Genomic DNA, 23,108 nt, shown 5'->3' on the forward strand with positions numbered 1-23,108 from the left:
CCCGCCAGATATGAGTCTCCTCAATCATCCCACAGCGAGGAAAGCACCAAAGCAGCCAAGCAAATCAGAATTAGTTCCATTTCACATTGTACACAGTGGTAGGCTGTGCCACAGGAGCCTGTAATGGTCGTAGCCGTAGCCGGTATCCCTGCTGAATGGAAAAAATTGCCCTCTTAAAGGTAGTTCCTCGTTTTTTTTTTTTTATTCCATTCTGTTGAACAGGTATAGGCCATCCATCCTATACCAGAGCACAGGAGGAGATCAACAGTTCCACTCCCCCAGTTTTACACACCAGCTCTATAGTCACAGATATTCCTCTGGCTTTATTGCTATTTAAGCTCCACTGTGTGGCAAAGGGAATGGCTAAGCTCTGTATAGATAAGCTCCAAGGCCCTTGCCCTCCAATTTGAGCCTCTAATGTAGCAATCTGGCCCAGCATGCTGTGTTTATCACAGCGTGCCCTGGCTGTGCTGAGTGATTGTTGTGGGCCGATGTAGATAACCCCGCTACCCCTGAGGAAAGTCTGTGGCTGCCTCGTGTATTAGCAGTGTGTTAACAACGAAACCCTCCAATGCACGGTGCACAGACCGCTGGGTTGTGATTGGCACATTTCCAGGGGAAGGCTGATGCATCCATAGGTCAGTGGTCTTCATTCCTGGTCCCGGAGAGCCGCAGGGTGCGCTGGCTCTTCGTTGTATCTCAGAATTTAATTGATCAATCAAAGCAGTTGATTACACAGTTAACTCACCTCACCTGGTTTCTCGGGTCTGAATTGGTTGCTGCTATTAAGGCAAATGCAAAAACCAGCAGTCCCTGTGGCTGGACCAGGAATGAAGATCGCCGCGTTCGGTGAAGTTTTCCAGGTGGGTTTGGCAACCTTTCAAAATTCAGCATACCTCTGTCAGGGTTTAGAGGAAATGTAATAAATCTCCCGCTTGATTGATTTCTTGCAAACAGATGAATCGCGACGCCAGTCTGCTAAGAAACGATTCTTCAGGACTTATTGCAGGGAGCCACCACCCACTCCAACATTTGTAGGTTGCTATGCAGCCCATAAGTCCCACACCTTGGACAGTTTTGTTGTTTGAGTTTAATTCTGGGAGTAAATACTGGACTGTGTGCCAGGGCAGATAATCCCCTGGCCTTGTGTTCGTCATGGATTTAAAGGGAATGTGTCGGGCTCAAATAGGTTGTTTTCTCCGTGCTGCTCGTTCATGACACGCACTCGACCTCCGGAAATCAATCCAGCGCGCTGGGTGAAAATCAATCGGCTGCCCCATGCCGTGACCCGGGAGCCAAAGGGACTTTCCTTCCCACTGTGACACCTGGAAGGCAGCAGCTTTTAGAACTAGAACACTTAACTCAAAAACATAATAGCGACAAATTGTCAAACTAGCTAGCTCAGTAATATAGATACACATAGATTTGCTAAGAATACAAGAAAAACTACCTGCAAAGAAGTACCTACACATCATCTGTGGTTGGCTGAGCTGAACCTGCTGCCTTCCAAGCGTCACTGAGGGAAAGAAAGTACCATGAGCGACCTGAGGCGGCCCACGGGCTAATCGCAGTGAGGGGTGGCGTGCAGTGTAGGGGACATTGTCTCCAAGTCTCCAAAATTTGAGAACCACTAGGATACCTCGAACAAATTGTTTGGTCACATATGACCTGTGTATTTTCATTTTTTCTGACTTCTGGAGATGGTTTTAGTGAATTTCAGTGGCCGGGGTTTGGCAACACAGGTGGCGTGGACAGGTCCATATGACACTCTGACTGACTTCCTACCCCCGCCCGGCCATTTCCACAGGGGTGTGCTATGCCGAGTTCGGCGTGCGCGTGCCAAAGACAACAGGCTCGGCCTACACCTACAGCTATGTGACGGTGGGCGAGTTTGTGGCCTTCTTCATTGGCTGGAACCTGATCCTGGAGTACCTGATTGGCACGGCGGCGGGGGCCAGCGCTCTCAGCAGCATGTTCGACTCGCTGGCCAACCACACCATCAGCGGCTTCATGATCCAGCACATCGGCACGCTCAACGGGCTGGGTGAGTGATGTTTCGGCAGGTTTACACCTCGGCGACAACGTGTCCCCAATGTGTCCATCAACGTGGGGGCAGCCTGTAGCCGAGTGTCTGAAGTACATGACCAGGTTGGTGGTTCAAGCCACAATATGGGCAGTTAATGGCTGGTCCCTTAGCAAGCCTGTTAAAGCCATATTGTTTCTCGGGGAGGGGGTTGTCTCCTGCTTAGTCTAATCAACTGTAAGTCACTTTTGGATAAAAGTGTCAACTAATTCAGAAATTAGTATAACAAATGATAAATGATGCAAGCCAACATTTTTAAGCGTCGACGACCAGTGTCCTGAACTTGCAGATTTTTGTAAGGTCGCAGACGCCCGCCAGAAGCGTCACGCAGTCGTGATTGGTTGACGGAAACAAAGACAAAAGGTTGTCCATGGTGAGGATACTACTTTGGGCTATATGTTTACTTGAATGAATGAAGATGTTTTGTTTACATAGCTAGCGAGCAAAATCGACGGGTTTGTGGAGAATCTGATAAGTAACAATGCGCACTGTTGCTGAACTATAAATGTAAAAGATTGTTGGACACAGTTCTGTCATACGACACTGTGTTGCCAAAGCATAAATCAGCCTTTAGCATGCAGAGGTTACAGGGTGAAACACACGGGGCCCTGTTCTAGTCAGGAGGCCTTTGTTCTTCACAAATGTGCATGACTGAGGGTTTGTACCAGACAGCATCCAGACAGATTAATTAGTTGTTGCACTAGCCCATGGAATGCTGCATCTTTGGAATGCAAGACATTTCTAAACTTGCTTTCTGATAAAAATGCAGTGACTGTTTTCACCGCAATATGCCAGCTTACAATAAGAACACAATTAATGTATGTTATTATTTTATTGTGACTCTTGTAACAGAAGTGGGATGCAATAGTGATGAAATATGATAGAAATAATGTTCTAATCAAAACTAATTTATTTGCTACACAGGCTGATATTTAAAAACCCGAGGCGTTTCCTCTTGTTGAGCAAACTACCTAGAGCATGACATCTCGCTTTTGATTTTTCATTCAAATTCCTTCAAAATAATTGCTTTCTTTTTGAATCTTCAAATGCTGCCACCGACTGCATAAATGTTATGATCAATAAATGACACAAATGTCAGACAACAAAAAATAATTAGCTCAAAGAAACTGCAGTTATTATTTTGAGGTGATTCAAGTCTGGGTCATTGCCCATTCTCATTAATTTAAAAATGACCTCAGAATATTTGCACTTACATATATAATACAGTGTTTTTCTCCTGCATTTTGTCACTTTTTATCTGCCTATAAATATTTGACACACTTGTTTTTAAAAGAAACACAGCTTGCTGAAAGCAATCTGAATGCAACAAATTTTTTGTTAATTGTTCACTCAGGTTTTAATGAACACGGTTTAGATGCCGACAACCGATTCCATCAGCCGGTGGCAATTACCTGAAACACCCAGTCGATATGTGCACATAAACTCAGTGCTTTGGAAACCGCTGCAGTCCTAAATAGCACCGTGTCTTTTCTTTATGTGAAACATTAAGATGAACTCAGTTTTTGAGTCTCTCACTGCAACAATCTCCCTCTCACTTGTGCAGTTTCTGAAACCAGTCTGAAACTAGACAACTCTGAACACATTAGCATTTAGTTTTTTTTTTTAGTCGTCATTAATATTTCATAAGGCCGCGGTGTAGCTGCTTATGACAGAGTGTGCTGGGGGGGTCGGGGGTGGCGGATGAGATTACTGCGGCTGTTTTTGATGACAGCCCCGTCGCTCGCCTCACAAATGAACACGGAGGCTCTGAGACGGCTCTGACCTCGAGGGGAAGGTGAACCCTGTGAGTCCGTGTACAGGGGACGTGTAGGCCTGGGAAACCGTCTCAAGCCGTCTCCGGGCTGTCTGGCTGGCATGGGGATCTGCGGTCGGGAGCAGGATATTACCTGTCCCCCAGCAATAGGTGCTCACCACCCCTACGGTAAGCACATAAGCCACAGTCAGTCCGGGGGAGAGCTAGCCCCCCGTGGGTCATGAAGGATGAGTGCCTCCTGGAGATGGGGGGGGGGGACTTCTGAGTCTTCATCCCAACCCCCTGTGGTCTGTCTGAGGCCAACCTAAGTGCACAGGAAGCTTACATATGAACGGTGGCCGGGGGGTGGATTTATTTTTGGAGTTGCATGAGTTTGTGCGTTTGATGCTGATGTTGAAACTCCCTGAGGCGCTGTGACAGAAATACTGGAAAAGAAAGGCTGTGTCTCGTCGCCATCGCGAAAGAGTACTATGTTATTTCAGTTTCCCTTTTTCTGCTTCCAAAAAGGACGGGGGATAGTCGTTGGAGTTAATGTGTTTTGTTCATCTCAACTGCTCTGCTTGGGTCTTGAACGCTTGGTTGAAGGCTGGTCCACACCAAGAACTAGAACTGTAATGATAATTATGAATAGGTTAAAAAATCGTTCTAACATTCTAAAGTGGATGGGGGAATCCACAACTACAACGACGATGACAGTGACGAGCGATATTGTTAGGATCACTTTCAGAGTGATTTTTTTCCTTCTGCATGAACAATAAAACACTGACAGCCAATCAGAATCCAAATTTACGTTACGTCCAAAATAGAAGATAACATAGCCGAGAGACAATTCACAGAGTGTTCGCATTTATCAGCGTGGATGCTCACATCATTATCGTTATAGTTATAGGTGTGGAATCGTGAAACACAGTAGAGAGTATTTGAAGGAGCTTCACTCCAGTCCAAACCACTGACAGGATCAGTCTCTTGACTGGCTGCATGTGTGGAAATACATTGTGCAAACAGCCATACAGGCTGAGAAAAGAGTGACCAAATCTGCTCTCTCTCCCTTTTACTATGTGTAAAGGAGAGCGAGTGTGTGAAACTAAAAGTGAGAAAGACATATATTTGTTAATGTTTTAACATGGATTTCTTAGCTAACACGTTTATGTGTGCGTTTGTGTGTGGAGATACTGTTTGTTTGTATGTTCAGTGAGTGACCCTGTCCCCTTCACCCTCCCACCCCAGGGAAAGGTGAGGAGTCGTATCCAGACCTGCTGGCGTTGGTCATCGCAGTGCTGGTGACCGTGATTGTGGCTCTGGGAGTGAAGAACTCGGTGGGCTTCAACAACGTGCTCAACGTCATTAACCTGGTGGTGTGGGTCTTCATGATGATCGCCGGGCTCTTCTTCGTCAACGGCTCCAACTGGGACGAGGGGCGGTTCCTGCCTTACGGCTGGTCAGGGGTAAGTTCCTCACAAACCACTCCCGCCTCTCACATACAGTGCAGTCCGTAAGTATTTGGACAGTATTGCGGAATGGATGTGAATACCCTCAGATTAATGGTGACAGACTGCACTTTGACCTCGTTGTTTCATTTCAAATCCAATGTGCTAGAGTACGGAACCAAAACGCAAGTTGCAACGCAGTCCAAATACTTATGGACTGCACTGTATCAAATGTCTTTAAGAGGTTTTCAATATATTTGCAAATAGTTAATTACTGTCATGATCATGGTGGTGCTTCAGTAAGTACTATTTGATTGAATTACCCCAGACCCATTCTTCTGCAGTGTTGCTCCTTCTATAGCGTGTACAGGGTGTGGTCTGAGCAGAGTATCATCCTGTTGCATTTGCAAACATGCAAGTTTGCAAAAATCATATATGTCGGTTAGTATGTTTGACTAAATGAAAACATACAGAAAACATTATTTACGTGATTATGGCCCCGTTTATATATTGAATAGCCATGTGCAAAAAAGTTAATAAAGTATACAGACAATATAAAATGCATATGTGTTATAGAACTGCCATATATAATTCTTACATGCATTCTCTAAAGAAAGCAAAGTGATTATTAGCTTTCTGTGCTAAAGACTAGGGTCCTCCCCCCAGAAATCTGTCTGCTCTGCTCCTGTAAGTTCATGGTTCAGTAACCGTGGCAACCTCTGTTTCCCTCAGGTCATGCAAGGTGCTGCCACATGCTTCTACGCTTTCATCGGGTTCGACATCATCGCCACTACAGGGGAAGAGGCCAAGAGCCCGAACACTTCTATCCCCTACGCCATTACGGCATCCCTTGTGACCTGTCTGACGGCCTACGTCTCCGTGAGTACCCAGAAGCCCCTCTACCTGACGCCGGTGGCATTAGCTGCAGACATGTTTTTAATAAGTTGGTTAGTCAGTATAAGACTAACTACAACATAAAAAAAACAATTCCCTCCAAAGCCAGTAGGATGATTTTTTTTATTGGAGAAGCCTGGAAAATTAATTGCAGTAATCTTCCAAAAACATAAAGCCATAAAAGGACTGGCTGCAAAGTTCTTATGATTTTTCCAAGACAAATCTCCTCCTCACCCTCCCACCTTCGCCAGCCCCACCCCCTGAAATGCTAACCCAGAACCTTCTAGCATTCTGCTCACCGAGTAGCGATTTCTTAAAGAAGAAGGAATCTGTGCCACGTCAAGGCCGTTGCTTCCTGTTGCCATGGTAATGCTTAATGCAGTAGGCTTCCTTACCTATAAACAGTGGAAGCCTATGACACAAATAACAACCCACCACCAGTACAAAGCGACCCTAGAGGTTCAGTGCGCGCACGTGAGAGACTTGCTCTCGGTTACGCGACCGTGCTGTTTCCTTCACATGCGGAGAACGCAGAACACCTCAGCTGGCACGTCTGCCTTCTCTTTCTTTTGAACTGGAAGGGAGAGCAATTCTTCAAACGCCCTTTGTTCTCACACCTCTCGGATTGTCTCTCGCTAGCCCCCTCAGCACATACCAATTAGCGCCTGTTCTCCTCTGTGCTGCTGTCACGTTGCGTACGGTAGTACGTCCTCATTAGACAAACTCAGTGGCTTTTCCCAGCATACAAAATGGCGTCTTTCTTACAAAGCGCACATAGTGCGGAGCCCATGCACCCAGCTCTTCAATCCACATCTGCCATGAGTACTGTAATCTCCCAGATATAATCCCACTTTCTTGCACAATCCCTGGGACCAATGTGGGACTGCTGCATCAAGGGGAAATTGGTGGGCAAGCATTACTGCACAGAAACGCTGCACTACCCCTTGGGCTGGGGAGAGCACAAAGTATTCTGAGCCAACATGGTTTCTCCCGTGTGTTTTTACTGTTTTAATCTGGGTCTTTGTGTTTTTGTGTTTTTGTTTTCATAACATTCTCAGTTTATTCCTTATGGTTTTACAGTCACCATGAAATCATCTTTAATTGTAGTCCTATTGTTGTTTTTTTCAGTTATTCTTTTAAATTTAGGTTACAATTTTAATTGTAGGCTGGAATGTTGATCCTGTGTGTTTTGGAATAATCAGGTCAACTTCATTCATTGGTGTCAATTGCCGCTGCATAACTGCGCTGTGTTTATGAACACAGGGCTGTAACTGCATTTATAAAGCAGGGGTCTAAGTGTTATGATCTCTCTCCCGCTGTCTGGCTCTCCCACTCTCTCTTTCTCTGTGTCCCTCTGTCTCGCAATCTCACAATCACTGAAATCTCTGATGACATGGATTAAGGGCTTGACTTTTGTGACGGGGAGTTGAAGTGTCACAGCTTACGGGATCTGACCTAAACTCAGAACACTGTGATGCCACCTGCTGAGTCCTGGCCGTGGCACCATATTTCAAAATCGCACGTACATGCTATCTACTGTGCAATATCTGGGTTGAATTCTGTCAGGTTTTGTTGAATAATAAAGACTTACAGAAATGTAATATTCAAATACTGAATAATTTATAATATCACTGGAAATCCTGCATTCAGTTCTTTGATTTTCGGTGGACCTTGGTGGGACCAGAATATTATTTATTCTGAAATGTTAATAAAACAAAGTATTTCCTCGGGCCATTTCCTCTCCTAGGGGTTATTTCTTTTATGTCATGACACATTTCATGCACAAAGGCTCACCATGGGCTTTTTCAGCAGAACTGGCGCTGGGCAAGCTAATGAGATAGACTGTGATAAAAGCACCCCTGTGCCAATTTTATGGAACATTCCTGTACAGCTTCATAATAGACCTCAGCAGCCCCTGTGCTTTCTTTGCAGTTCAGCCCAGAACCCCCATGCCAGCTCCATGGTACAGCCCAGAGCCCCCCCTGCCAGCTCCATGGTACAGCCCAGAGCTCCCCATGCCAGCTCTATGGTATAGTCCAACACCTCCTGTGCTATCTCCATGGTAATGCAAGGCACTCCCCATGCCAACTCCATGGTATAGCCCAGAGCCCCCCCTGCCAGCTCCATGGTACAGCCCAGAGCACCCCATGCCAGTTCCATGGTACAGCCCAGAGCCCCCCCCCCTGCCAGCTCCATGGTACAGCCCAGAGCCCCCCCCCTGCCAGCTCCATGGTACAGCCCAGAGCTCCCCCTGCCAGCTCCATGGTACAGCACAGAGCACCCCATGCCAGCTCTGTGGTTCCGCCCAGCGGTCTGCTGATTCACCTGTTAACTCCTTCCAGGTCAGCGTGATCCTGACCTTGATGGTTCCCTATTCTGAGATTGACGCCGATGCCCCGCTGATGGAGATGTTCACACTGCATGGATTCCAGGCTGCCAAGTACGTGGTGGCCATTGGGTCCATCGCAGGGTTGACCGTGAGCCTGCTGGGCTCGCTCTTCCCCATGCCCCGGGTCATCTACGCCATGGCAGGGGATGGCCTGCTCTTCAGGTAAGACCCCACACTGGGTGGGAATATGGCCAATCTGGATAGCAAGGTGGTAACATAATTAAGTTTTTAAACCAGGAGGGAAATGTTCTATCCAAAAACTAGGAGCCTGCACCAAATTGTTCTTTGAAATGTCTTCTTTTAACCTGTCAGGAGTCAGATGAATGTCACTGTTAATGCTAGTCCCTGGCAATTCGGAACAATAAAGCATGAAAAACAAAGTGCTTGCAAATTTGGGCAGCTGGGTAGTTCACTTGATAAAGAGCCTCTTGCAGTGCAGAATGAGGATCATGAGTTTGATCCCCGACCCGTGCCAGTAACTGCCTTTGCGTTGCTCAGAGATATGGGATAGGGATATAGCATTGTTCATTGCTCTCTGCATTGTTCAGCGACTCCTGCTGGCTCTGGTTACCACAGAGGGAGCTCTCAGTCATCACTTTATAAAGGCTTTCCAACACGGCCACCAATCCTGTAATCAAAGAAAAAGAGGAAATGCAATTGGAAATAACAGAATGCCACTAGGGGCAGCAGTAAGAGGGCTGTGGACAGAACAGTCATGTGATTACTTTCACAGTCCAGTTAGATTTTAAACAGTGCAACCTTGGTTTGTTTAGGCATTATAGTCAAGGGAATCTTACTTCCATAGATTTTTATAATCTCGAAAATAGATGCTGACATTACTTGGATGTGTGTATGTGTGTGTGTCTGTTTGTTTCAGGTTCCTGGCCCATGTGAGCACGTACACAGAGACACCAGCAGTGGCGTGCGTGGTGTCGGGGTTCATGGCATCCCTGCTGGCCCTGCTGGTCAGCCTGCGGGACCTGATTGAGATGATGTCCATCGGCACCCTCCTGGCCTACACCCTGGTGTCCGTCTGCGTCCTCCTCCTGCGCTACCAGCCCGACAGCGACATCCACGGCTTCGTCAACTTCCTGTCCGAGGAGAGCGCCAAGAAGAAGGAGGGCGTGCTCGCCGAGTGCGAGAAGGACGCGTGCTCCCCAGCCAGCGAGGGCGAGGAGTACGGGGGCCCGCCCACCAACACCTGCGGGGCCAAGAACCTGCCCTCGCTGGGCGACAACGAGATGCTCATCGGCAAGCCGGACAAGTCGGCCTACACGGCCAGCCACCCAAACTACGGCACGGTGGAAATGGGCTCCGGCATCGAGGCGGACGAGTCGGAGAGCGTCTACCTGCTGAAGCTGAAGAAGCTCCTGGGGCCGCGATACTACACCCTGCGCATCCGCCTGGGCCTCCCCGGCAAGATGGACCGGCCCACGGCCGCCACGGGCCACACGGTGGCTACCTGCGTCCTGCTCCTCTTTGTCCTCATCTTCCTCTTCTGCGCCTTCATCATCTTCGGGTCGGACTACGTGGCAGACGGCAGCTGGTGGGCGGTGCTGCTGGTGGTGCTGATGGTTCTGCTCATCGCCGTCCTGGTCTTCGTCATCGTGCAGCAGCCCGAGAACCCCAAGAAGCTTCCGTACATGGCGCCCTGCGTGCCCTTCGTCCCCGCCTCCGCCATGCTCGTCAACATTTACCTCATGCTCAAGCTCTCCAGCATCACCTGGATCCGCTTCATCGTCTGGTGCTTCGTCGGTAGGTGCCCCCGCCCCGTTCGTCTGTCTGTCAGTCGGTCGTTCGCTTCGTCTGAATGTTAAAGTTAATTGTAGGGAGGGCAAGATGGAGCTTTAGAATGTAGACCGCAGTGTGTGCACATGAATGTAACAATACATTTCTCACAGAAAACGTAGTTTGTCCACTTTTCTACTTCACAGCAGTTATGATGAACTTACAAGAACTAAGTGCTAGTTAACCTTCTCTGTATGAGGTTAGTATGATGCAGCTAGCATAAGCCAATAGCACTAACCCATACAATTAGCTTTTTAACGGTACTTGGTCAGTCGAACAATGTTCATTCTATTAAATTCAATGGCACCAAAGATTTCCGTTGCTTCGTCCATGAATGACAAAAGTCCCAGTATAGGGTTGATTTAAATCTAAAGTAATTTATTTTCTGAATCGTTATCAATTTCTTTGTGTGAGCTGGATGTACAGTTGCTATGTAAATTACATCAAAAGGATTCAGCCTTGTTATTTGCTACCTAAATGTTACTGTGGGCTAATAACCTTTAACATGATTGGAGCCTGACATGTCTACTATCAAAATCCATTTAAACTATTCACCAATCAGCTGGGACTTTCAGGTTTTAAGATGGGATATAATGAGTTGACCTGTTTGTTTTACGTTGATGCGCATTAATTTAAAACTGTGATAAAGCTTTTGATGGCTACTTCATAGCTGGGCATTATATAAAAATAAAGCTATAAAAAGCTAAGCTTGTGAGTTGTCAGATCAGTTTGTCCATGAGTCCTGAGGATGGCATATTATATACTTTCTTCTTTGCTCCTTGGCATTCGTACACTTCTCTAGCTTAAATTATACAGTACACAGTCAATTTGTGTTTGAAACAATTTATCTGGATATATGCTATTCTCAAAAACATTATAGTTATATTGCATACCTAGAATTACATGAATAGTGACATTTAAATGCTAGACTGAAAAGATGACTTACTGCTGAGACTATAAAATGTTTATCTCATTTTTATCTGTCCTGTATTTTCCCAGTGAGATCCCTTAAAGATATTTTTTGAGGAAGTCCATTTGAGTCCTGGCCAAGAAGGCGGCATTAGATAAAAAGCATTCCACTTGCCAGTCACTGCAAACACAATTTCAACATACAGAACATACATTGTTAGTGAAGGGAACAGTAAGTAACAGGATCATTTAGCAGTTACTGAAGAATGAATCAAGCCTTAAAATTCAACTAGGATCACAGGGTCTCAGTTTTAACTGCCCTGTGGCGTGTGGCAAGGGTGTACTGTAGTGAAGAAATCTTTAAATAAAGATTAAGAAATATTTTAAAATTCAGAGTATGTAAATGGTTTGGTAACACAGTTCCATGAATTGGCATGAACTAATGTAGTTGTTAACTAACTACAACTGAGAAGTTAATCTGTACAGCTCTGTTAATATATTTGGACATCATTAATTCAACTGCATTAGTAACTGCCACTTCATCCTGAAATGAAAAAGCCAGTTAATGCATTTGTTAGTGGTTAACTAATTAGTTAATCCCATGGTTTGCTAATGTATAAATATCATGTAATAAATATGTTAGTTAGTTGTTAACAAATGCATTAACTAATGAAGAGTTTCATTCTTAATTAATGCATTTGTCCATCATTGATTCATGTTAACAACTATATTATTTAATGCCAATTCATGAACCTATTGTAAGGTGTTTGTATAGTGGCAAATAGTGGCGAATGTATCAGGACAACATACAAGCTGTACCTTTGATCAGTTTTAGAGTAATTTATAAGATAGATTTTTACATTGCTCATTCAAGCTATAGGAAACCAAAAATGTTTCTAATGTATTTTTAATTTGAGTATTTTATACTTTTGCATTTTCTCTAGTCATTGGAGTTCCAGATTACTTGAATGGAAGGTGCCATATAAATAAATATATGTGTGGCACTGACTAAAGTTCATTTTCAAATACCCATAAACATTTAAAACATTTTCTCCAAAGCTCCAGTTGGCACTAACACGTTAAATTATGGGTTGCAAAGTGACCTGCTGCTAATCCAAGTAAACACAGCCAGAGATGAATGTCGGTCTGTCTCCTTCCCGCCCATAGGCGTGCTGATCTACTTCGGTTACGGCATGTGGAACAGCACCCTGGAAATCACAGCTCGGGAGGAGGAGGCCCACGCCAGCACGTACCAGCGCTACGACGCTGGCGTAGATGACAACTTTGCCGTGGACGACGACCTCTACCCGCAGGAAGGCGGGGACGAGTTCCAGGGCTGGGGAGGCGCGGAGGAGAAGGCCTACCAGCCGCAGCAGGAGGAGCAGCTGGCGCCCGAGAGTGCCGACAGCAACAGGACCTCCACTCAGAGCAGTCGGCCCAGGAGCAAAGGCAAACCCAGCCAGGGCTTCAGCGCCCTGATCGCGGACGATGAGCTAGATTACTCGCCAGAATGAGTGTGTCTCTGAATGTAACCCGTCTGTCAAAAGCTGCAGCAAACATTTTGGGCTAGAATGTTAATAACTGTCTCTGTTCATAACTAGCTTTTATAGCCTTTCTTCTCTTTTGAATTCCATGATTTTAATTTTTTTAGACCACTCGTATACATGTTATGACGGATTACTTTTTATGGTGTTTCTCCACCCAAATTTGAATTTAGTTTAATTGTCAAAAATGCAAAAACAATCTCTGTAGAAATTGAAAAGACCCAAATTACATTTAGTAAAAAATGTTTACTAAATGTATCCAATTGACTAATTTCCCAAAAGTGGATCTGATACTCTGCCAGGATGTACCAGCAGTGATCTGAATTATGGAGGCTCTGGATTGGGTTTTCCGTCTAACTGGTGTGGCATGATCAAAGATCATTTACTAAGCTGTCAAGAGAGACATTACTATTACGACACCATCAGTAGTCACAGTAGGTGTTATGTTCTTGTCTTACTATTCTCATAGGACATTGAAAGTAGAGCAGTAACTCTGGTTTCTGTGATGACTTGGAGGTTTTTTGTTCCAGAGCCCCACCCCTGCCTGTGACAGCAACTATGACAGCAGGAAGTGTGACCAAATCAACTTTCTATGCTCAGCCTTTGGTGTCAATAGATCCCTGAGAGAAATGGTTTCAAGGAATTTGCTGAAGTCTACATCCAAACCCAACTGTACTTGAATTTCTATCCACCATAGATTTGTAATTTCAGATTAAAAATCTGGATGGTTCAAAGGGGGTTATCAAACAACTGTTTTCTTATTTTTTTGTTTAGTTTTTTTATTGTTTCATTTTATATTTTAGTTTAATCATGGTCCAGACCCAGGATTAACAGTTGTCTCTTCTGTTATATGGCCAAATCCATTCCATGACCTGCCGTGCTTTGGAAAGCCAACAAATCCCAGCCACACCACAATGGAGGGAGGTTAGGACCCGCACTTATAAACTACATAGCTGCAGTGCTTCAGAAAGAGCCTTAAGTCCAAGGCAAGGAAATCCCAGGTCTTTCCATCAACCTAATCTGCGCCTCTCTGACACTTAGCCCAATGAGTGGGATGGGCGAGTGAGTGGTGGGGCCGCAAATAGTAATTGGACTTTGCCTGCAATAGTGCCTTCATCTCCCAGTGTGTGCTTGAGCTTTGATCCTCAGCAGCTAACAGTCATGTTTTCTAACGCACCGTCAGGACAGTTTAGGGCCATCCACCAGGTCTTCTTTTTGTCCTGAGTTTTTGCTTGTGCTGCTGTTGTCTGTTGCTTTCACCTCACCACAGCTTTAGCCTTGGCCTTGCCCCGTTGGCCGTACCCCGTTTGGGAAAGCAGGCAGATCTGCGCACATTTCACTAAAATTGGTGGGTTGTTTTGTTTGCTTGTTTTCTGGCTTGCCAATGTCCCTTGAGAAATGCGAGACAGAAAAACGAAGTATACATATGTGCACATGTGGAGTAAACAAAGTCGATGCATGAACGGGAAGCCCCCCCCTGTCGCTTGTGATGAATGCTTCTGTCTGGAGTGTGGTATTCTGCTGTTCTGGTGTTTCGCTGTTTCCTTTCTCCCCTCTGTGACTCAGGTGTTGTCAAGTAACTCCGGTAACTGGTCCCGTCTCGTTTCTGCCTATCGCTCGACCGTCCAGGTCCAAAAAGCAAGACCAAACGAGGCCCCCAGCACACAAAACCTGCCCTACTAAGAGAAGCCTTACCAGCGGAGTGGACTAAATCCATTCCGCCATCTCCTTTTCCGAAACCTTCCACTTTCCCCTGTTCCCATAGAATGTTCTTCCAAAGCCAAATGGAAGGGTCACGTAGCTGCTTTTGACCATCTGAGTGAAGATGCGTTCAAATCTGCCTGTTACAAATCCTTACAAATTCTGCCAAAAACAAGCAGGCTTCATATGTGGGAGTGAATGTATTCAGCAGAATAAGAGATACCTGTTAGGTGCAAAACAGTGTAGTGTCTCAAACTCTTACTTATGTTATGCAGGGTTTTATGGAAAGGGCACTGCTGGAGGGCCTCGTTCGGTACAACGGTGTTTGGTATGGCCGCCTGTGTTAAAGTGGCAGTTTGTTTGACTCTTGCATGTTCCGACACAGGGGTCCCGGAGTAGAGTGTTGTTGAATATTTGCATGTGCGATGACCATGACGAGACATATTACAGCTATAAAATGTAGCAATTTTGGGGGAGGGGGGCAGGGTAGGGCAACCCTTGACACTGTTCCATACCTCTCCTCGTCCCCCTTCTACTGCAGCCTTCTGTTTACAAAGCAAGCCAAAGTTTGCGACATTTGTTTACTTTATCAACAAAACGAAAGTGACCATTAGATTTCAGTAGAACGGAGCGAGCTAAAAGAAGACAAAGTATTTTTTTAACGGGTGTTTTCGTAACTGTGGGTTCTCCAATGGTTTCTGCTTCAGTGGGCGGTTTCTCACACGTCTCACCACCCTCTTGCTCACCACAGCCACAGAGACTGGCCTCTATATAGCGTATAGCGGTGAAACCCTATATTTTTAAAAGGAGTCAACTTAGGCTCGGCTATAGGCTCTACTCTTTCTTTTCGAATGAGGGAACCTAGATTTAGATTATGGTAGGAAATAGCATAGAGAGGATAAGCAAACTTGTATAAGCATAAAAGAGCTATTTTATTACAGAACTATAAGGAAAAAAATAATGAAAACAAATGTTGCCACTATTGCTTTTAAAGTCAGCTACTATTTGTTTTTTGTTTCTCTTTTCTTTTTTGTCTTGGAAGAAAATGAAAAGCATTGCTATTGTGTTCTTGTAAACTATCTTCCCAGCCATTGCAATGGTTTATTTGGTCTTTGTATGGGCAATGTTAAGACTGGCTTCCCCCTGCAAATTTGTTGTTTTTGCTGTAAATTGTGCATTTCTGATATGAAGTTGCTGTGTTCTGGTTTATTTATATTTTTTAATGTGTGGTTATGCCCTTCTGGTGCACTGTGTAATGACTTGTTGATATTGCCTCCATGCAACAAATGAAAGTTATTTATTGCAGATGCCTCGTAGTCTCTTACTTATACATTGTTTGGTGAGAATATACTCGTGATAAGCACATTGTGACATATTAAGCAAAACATCCATAACCAAATGTGAAACAAGATAAGCTGGGCTGGTCACAATGACACCAGTGTTAAACAGTGGTTCAAAAGCTTTTGTGTTGAATGGCTAATTGTTGACCGGGTGTGGAGAATCTGGCTGCTACAATGTTGTTTGATAAAATGTTTTGCTTTCCTGCCTTGCACATCTGCTGTCCCATTCCAGCCCTGGTACAATGAGATAAGGGTTTGACTGCTCAGAAAGAGACCCGTTCTCCACCTTACTGGATCACCTGTTTGTCTATCATAGTCATAACAAATTCCGTCTAACCAGATTAATAATAATAATTTGTTATTTAGCTGACATATTTTCTCCATAGCATCTTACAGTTGATTTACAGGAATGCAGGGTTAAGGGCCTTGCTCAAGGGCCCAACAACTGTGCAGATCTTATCGTGGTTACACTGGGGCTTGAACTACCAGCCTTTCAGGTCCTTTAAATGATCAACAGTTCCTCAAAATGATCAATGTCATGAAGCTAATATCCAAGCCAGGATAATGCAGCCTCATGTGAATAAATGAAATTAATGTGCTTAGTTCCAGCTTTGCACTATTACAGGGATCTCTGGAATTCTGTCTGCATTCAAATGACAGTGAATGGAGCACAATGTCTTTATCATTTTTTCTCCAGTTTATTGAATCATGTCTTTATGCCTTCCACCCTGAATAAAAAAAAAAGATGTGTTGTACACAGGAGGAACTGAATTGGTCATGCTCAATGTCACATTCTAGACTGCTTACTCTAATGGTAGCTCAAATTTCCCATTTGTAGTGCTATTTCTTTAAATAAGGTTTTAAGGATGGAAATATGATGTGCCAACCTTCCTACTGTAGATGTTATCTAGGGTGATACTAAACTTGACCACAGCACATTTAATGGGAGATGTGCTCCCTTTTTCAAATTGGGGTGTATTTCAGATCCTCAACATTACATTTTAGTCACCGTAGCTTCTTAGGCATGTGGCAGTCAGTCCATCTCATGTGTCAGGCAGTTGGACAGAAAGAGGGCGGTCTGTTTAGACTTGCTTTGGAAAAATACAGTTGGAAACAAAATAAATAAAAATAAAGGACAAAATGAAAGGGCTCTGGTACACTGAAGTTAACAGGACAAACAGGCCTTTGGGAAAACAGCCTGGGAAGGCCTTTCGATTTCCCATCATCCAAAAATACTAAAATAGCACTTACATTTCCCAGAATCAGAAACTTACGAATGTCCTGTCAAAAAACAAAAACTGATTAATTTCCTTACCAAATCCAGTGTAACAATAGCACGTTGCAATAAAGTATGTTCAATTTCTATTGCACACTTTTTACAAAAGGATTTTCCATGATTCTATGTAATCAGATGGACTTTTTTCTACATGATTCTTCATAGCAATGCAATATGCTAATGCCAGAAGAGATCCAGTTTAAAAATATATTTTTTCATATCAATTAGTTTGTATTTAGTTTGAATATCACCTTCACGTATGTCATTTTTTATATATAATAATATAATATTATGTATGTGTACTGCTTTCTGGGAAGAAAATACCTGGTATACTGAGCTATAGATTTAGATTCCTAAAAATAATGGGATCCATGGCACCGTCTGTCTACTTTCTCTGCTTCCAGGAGTGACCTTTATATTAAAACTGTTTGCTAAGATAAATACAACAGTAGCAATCCATCATTGGTATGCAAGACTAACTCAGAGTGGGGAGGCAGGGAGATTCTGTAATCATGTGCACCTGGTTCATGTGGCCTGTGCCCATCTATTCAGTTATTATGTTCTGCCCATATCTCATCTGCTTTATTTTCCGTTAGTGCCTCCATTGTTTGTCTTGTTATCCACAGATTTACAGCGACTGCAATTGGCCTGACTTCAATGACTCATTGGTAACAAATTGCTACATTGCTTACAGTGTAACGGAAAGTGAAGCTCTAAATAACTGCACCAGCTCAGAATTGACCTTGGATATCAGGATGGAAGGCCATTGGTTAGTCTCTCAGCGCCTGCCAAGCGGCCAGTCAGCACAAAGAGGAGTAGAGGAGGAGGCTTCCTTTCAGTCATGTAACAACTTTAAAGTGGCCATTTTTTTCTTATGAACAATCGAGCCCGAATGCGTTGTTTCATTTCATTTCTATATTTTCACATTTTAAGTTAGTGGAGGGCCCGCCACTCCCGCCCTGTATGGAGATGCCAGCGGAACCCACAGAACCCTACGGATAACCAAGTGTCGCCAGTGTGGAGAGATGCTCTGTTTGTGTGACATGTATTTGTGGCAGTAACGCAGGAAAGTTTGAGCTGCATAAACACAAGAGAAGTGGAGCACAATTTAGATTCGGATACTTTGTTTGCAGTAACTTTACAATGGATGAAAGTACTAGTAAAGTGACCGAAAAAAGGAAACCAGGCCAACAAAAAAAGGCTGTATGTCACAAGGAACTATGGGAACTGAAGTGTAGAATAGACCTGTTATGACCACCAGTCACCATGGGTGGCCGCTACATCCACCACATCAGATTAAATCATAGATTGCCACTTTAATATTTGGAAAAGAACGTCCAAAAAAAAACAAACAAAAAAAACACCCTGGGATGCTGGGTGGCTCATCCTGTTGATATATTGCTGGGTGGCTCATCCTGTTGAAGTACTGGTATTAAAACTGCAAGAGCTGTGCAGGGCAGGACGTGATTGGCCACGGCGTCGTCCAGGGAGGAGGGGTTTTAGCTGGCAGGATGACATGGTTTCCTCTTCCACCACCAGTGACCTTCTTTCATCCTCCAGGCAACTACTAAACTGGCACAGGCTACACTGTGCTGTTTTGTGCTTCATGGGATTGACAGAAGAGGTTGTAGTGATGCACTAATGCATAATAATTAGGCCTTCCAAAATTCAAATGCAAAAAAAGAATGGGTACAATAATAGAAAGTTGTCCTTTTGCTAACACTTTATTTAGCAGGCCATTAATTACCTCATAATTACTGGATAAATACCAGGTACTATATTCTTATGTCACCATTTTGATTTCAGAGGTGAGTACGATGTAAAAAGTATTTTCATAGTACTTAGGTTTTGTTTCATGGTACTTACTGACATAGTGCTTACCTCTGAAAAACAGTAGTTACCTTGTAATTACACAAGTGGTGAAATAACATTTAGCAGTACCCAGTAGATACTATGTAATTAATGGCCTGTAAAATGAAGCCTTCCCCTCCTTTTTTCCTCTTATCTGTTTGCTATGAGTTGCAACTTTTTTTGTGAATATGAGAAATCCAGAACTGTAAATGAAATTTAAAACAAAATATATATATATATATAATGTAAGTAAATATAGAAATAGAAATCTCAAAATGATGTTTTCCTCATGCGTTGTGGAAAGCATTTTGCTACCTTCCTTTTTTTTTTTTTTTGTTCTCCGGAGACCCACCAGGGCTTCAGAAATATTAGTGGCAGGTGGTTCCCAGCTCATGTTAAGTGCAGGATAAGAAATGAGAATGAACACATTTTTGCATATTCTTCTGCCTCAAAGAACAGAGACCTTTTTAAAAATGAGTCAATTGTAGCATGCTTGGATGCAGAATATTTTTTCTAGAATATACGATCAGGAGGGATCACCCAAACCAAAGCCGACATTTCAGAACAGCTGGCAATTTGGTGACTGATTGTTTGAACATGCTCATGTGAGGGTGAGCCTCCTTGTACACACAAAGAGCGAAAATGGATATGATTACTCCATAAATCTTTCCTTATGGCTGTCCAAAGACGGTTTCACTTCAATCGGCGCTGTTTGACATGTATCGAGTCCTACATCAACCGTAATGGAATGGCATACATCCCTGCTCCCACGCACACTACCGGGCCATTATCACAAGTCTCTTGCGTGTTTACTGACAATGCAGCAATTCAGCTAGGCCAGATGGCATGGCCCTCTTTGGTATGTAGTGTTAGCATAGCCACAGAGTTACAGCGGGGCCCACTGCCTTATGGGGGTAGGGTATCATCTTTTATTACTGGGAATAATTTACAGTACTGGAACAGCCACATTCACAGTAAAGAACTGCCACACAAACCAGCCAATTCAGCAAAAACATTTTAATTCTTCTTTTTTTTAAAGAAACAAAACAAACAACAGTTACAAGTATTGCAATAAATAACCAAGACACAAAATTATGGGCCAGTTTCACAGACACAGATTAAGTCTACTCCTGGACTAAATTCTATTTGAATGCAGAATCTCCATACCATACAAAACTCAATTTAACCCAGTACTTAATCTATGCTTAATCTATGTCTGTGAAACTGGCCCATATTTGTTTTACATATTTTTTATTTAATAGCCTATTAGGAATATCTTCGAGAGTCAATTCTGTTCTGTGGTCATTTGTGTAACTTTGAAAACACTTTTTACATTTATGTCGATTGTACCTAAATATGAGTGGTCATTCAGCAGAAAAGCCAGTTACTACAGTAATTCATTTTCTGGCACATCTTGCACACAGAATCATATAATATCATATGTACGATTTTGAAATTTGCTAACAAATACTAGTGAAATTTTGTTAAAACATTAAACATCCATGACAAAAATATACAGTATTTAAAATAGAAAAAAAGCAATGTATTATTTGACAAACAAAACTTTTAAAAGGCATTTTGCACTTTGAAGCAAATTTCTCAGTCCTTTGTTTTAATGCGGAGTCGGAGGCACGGCCGAAGAGTTGCATAACATCTGGAAGACTCCCCACAAGATCGTGCTGTTGGCTGTAACCAATCCAGTTGAACTTCAAAGGGCCGACGGTAATTTCTACTGCGCAGGAAATATTAGTACAAAAACAATCCACGCTGCCACCGAGCAGCCTCTGGAAACTGAATGTGTGGGGAGGAGGGCGGGCGGAGGAAGGGAGGAGGGGCGGGGCATTATCCCTTTTGAGTGGCAGCCCTGCTTGCTGTATTTGTCCCTCTCACACATGCGCACTCTTTGCGTGGTTGGCGGAGGAGGGTGGAACGGGGTTGGTGGCCCCCTGCTTCGAGTAGTAGTAGCGGTTTTCTGCGTACTGGGCGGCTGGTTCGCCTGAGCAGCAGCTGATCATGGAGCCGCCCAGGAGGCAGAAGACCGACCCGATCCAGCCAGCGTACAGGGAGAAGCCAAAGGACATGAGGCCGGCCTCGTGGTGAGCGCCGATCGGGAACCAAACGGTCGACACGATACCGCACGCCGCTGGGGAGAGATGCACAAGAAAAACGCCTTCGTCAAAAACAGAGCCCTAATCCAAGGGTCCACATCTGCTTACCTTACGTATCTATTTATAGAGCCGGGTGCTTGCCCAAGTATTTAGGGTTCACTGCTGCCGTAAGAATCATAGCTGTAGTGTGCCAAGTTTCCTGCCCATGTCTCTATTGCTGCCCCTTCCCAAAAATAATGAAGATGAAAACAATTCTGCTGAGGCCATTGATGCTTGTAGCAAGTTGTCCTACATAGCACAACTTCTTCTATATAAGCTTTTAAACTCAGAATGGTAGCTATCAAAGCAAGGATAGGCCTACAGGAAAACTGAATTTATGGCAGACTGGTTCAATACTCTTGATTTTTATAGGGACCCCATGGAGGTGGTGGGGCTGGACTCTGCTAGTTGGAACAAGGTTCCTCCTGCTTTAGATTTAAATGAAATTGTCATTCCAAATGTCTTTACTGGAAGGCATTCGATCGGCTGCATTTTCTGTTACGATGTGTGTATTCCATTACATGATTCCTTATTATGAGTCACTTATTATGTTAATATGAAGGTTTGGCTCGCTTACCTATTATCAGAATCAGGATTCCTCCGAGAACTGACCGCTTGCTCTTAGCGCTCTCGGGTTCGTTTCCCAGATTGATGCAGGGCATGGACACGAGCACGAGAGCTACTGCAGGTAGTCCGAGAATCGAAGCGGTGATCATCAGCGCACGAGACGTCTGTATGTAAACTGTCAGCACAAGTGGAGAGAGAAAAAAACATTGTTAAAAGTCTACAATCAAACATTTAGCCTCATTAATCTCCGGCTACAACAGATTAACATTTGAAACAAAGAATGTGCTTAAAACACCTGTCACACGAAGTCCGTCCGTGGTCTAATTGAAATATATTATTTTATTACTTACCTCTGCAAATACTAATTATCAACAGTGTATCGTAGGCTACATATAAATATCTTAAAATTGCATTATTTCAGTATTTGCACAAATTATTTATATTTCTTGTATTAGCTACTCAGCTTCCTGAATACAGACACTTCGTTGATCACGTTTATTTTAAAATGTTTTTCTCTGGACGTTAAAGATAACTTAATGCCGATGCCATTATGTAGCCCACATATTCAAAGTACATAAGTATGGTTATCACAATGGTTATGATATGTTTTGTTATAACGGCTGCGGAATTTATGCTTTTTTAAAACAATTATGTGTTCCCAAACCACAGGATCAAGGACGTTGAAGTAGAAAGTCCGGCGCTGATAATTACCAGGTAAGTCGAGAATCTGAGTGAGGGACATGCAGTGATACAGAGCAGTTGAAATAACACATTCGGCCCATAAGCCTTTGGCTCCCAGTTCGTCCATCTTCTTGCAAGTGTTCATGCCATACTTGCAGGTGACAACCCAGTCATTGGTGGCTGTAGCAACAATTAATCCAATCCAGCCAATACAACTGAGGATGAAACCGCTCAACTGCAAGCAAATATTTGCCATGGCACACACGGGGGAAATGTTCCAGGTGATAAGCAGAGATGTAGTAATGTTTTGGGAAAAGTTGTAAAAATATAAAGCCAATAAAATAACAGAGAGAAGTGCGTAGATATTCTTTTAACAATGTCCAACAAATGCAAATCCAAGGACTAATCGTATAGTGCCTCTTCACTGTGCGACGTAGTTCAATTCCATTAGAGGTAATTCCAAAAAGTCCGCAATACAGCATACTAATGGGTTTTATAGCCAATTGGAAAGTCAAAAAAAGCTCCTGAAAACTTCCAGCCAATGAGGTGGCTGGGAGTAAAAGCTAACGGTCCACGGTCTCTCTCTCTCTCCCCCCCCCCCTCTCTCTCTCTCTCTCTCTCTCTCTCTCTCTCTCTCACAAACTATTTCCTATTGTCTAAACATTGTTTTTCTAGCTTTATATTTACTATTTACAAAATTGTATGACGTATAGTTTTATAGTCTTCATAAAGCTTTT

At 43.7% G+C, this 23,108-nt stretch overlaps 2 protein-coding genes across 3 annotated transcripts in view; one reads left to right on the forward strand and one right to left on the reverse strand.

Annotated features, from left to right (window-relative positions):
- The window catches only part of LOC133129787 (probable cationic amino acid transporter), a 30,674-nt gene extending 14,860 nt beyond the window's left edge, over window positions 1-15,814 (forward strand). For both annotated transcript variants that reach the window (XM_061244093.1, XM_061244092.1), the window contains exons 3-8: window positions 1,808-2,044; window positions 5,085-5,302; window positions 6,017-6,163; window positions 8,521-8,729; window positions 9,445-10,322; window positions 12,432-15,814. In XM_061244093.1, coding sequence (XP_061100077.1) covers window positions 1,808-2,044; window positions 5,085-5,302; window positions 6,017-6,163; window positions 8,521-8,729; window positions 9,445-10,322; window positions 12,432-12,778 — 2,036 coding nt within the window. In that variant the 3' untranslated portion in view covers window positions 12,779-15,814. The remainder of the gene's footprint in view (window positions 1-1,807; window positions 2,045-5,084; window positions 5,303-6,016; window positions 6,164-8,520; window positions 8,730-9,444; window positions 10,323-12,431) is intronic.
- Window positions 15,815-19,978: 4,164 nt separating this feature from the next.
- cldn11a (claudin 11a) lies at window positions 19,979-22,819 on the reverse strand. Its single transcript, XM_061244106.1, has 3 exons — window positions 22,402-22,819; window positions 21,701-21,865; window positions 19,979-21,119 (listed from the first exon to the last, which is right to left on the reverse strand). Exons 1-3 carry the CDS (start codon window positions 22,625-22,627, stop codon window positions 20,863-20,865), a joined length of 648 nt encoding a protein of 215 aa, XP_061100090.1. The 5' UTR covers window positions 22,628-22,819; the 3' UTR covers window positions 19,979-20,862.
- Window positions 22,820-23,108: the final 289 nt, after the last annotated feature.

Source organism: Conger conger, chromosome 5 (genome assembly GCF_963514075.1).
Source record: "Conger conger chromosome 5, fConCon1.1, whole genome shotgun sequence".
Lineage (NCBI taxonomy): Eukaryota > Metazoa > Chordata > Actinopteri > Anguilliformes > Congridae > Conger > Conger conger.

Coding starts and splice junctions, on each gene's coding strand:
- cldn11a (XM_061244106.1), bottom strand. CDS start 22,627: ATGGCAAATATTTGCTTGCAGTTGAGCGGTTTCATCCTCAGTTGTATT. Junction 21,866..22,401: donor TCAGATTCTCGACTTACCTG/GTAATTATCAGC, acceptor TTGTGCTGACAG/TTTACATACAGACGTCTCGT. Junction 21,120..21,700: donor AATCCTGATTCTGATAATAG/GTAAGCGAGCCA, acceptor ATCTCTCCCCAG/CGGCGTGCGGTATCGTGTCG.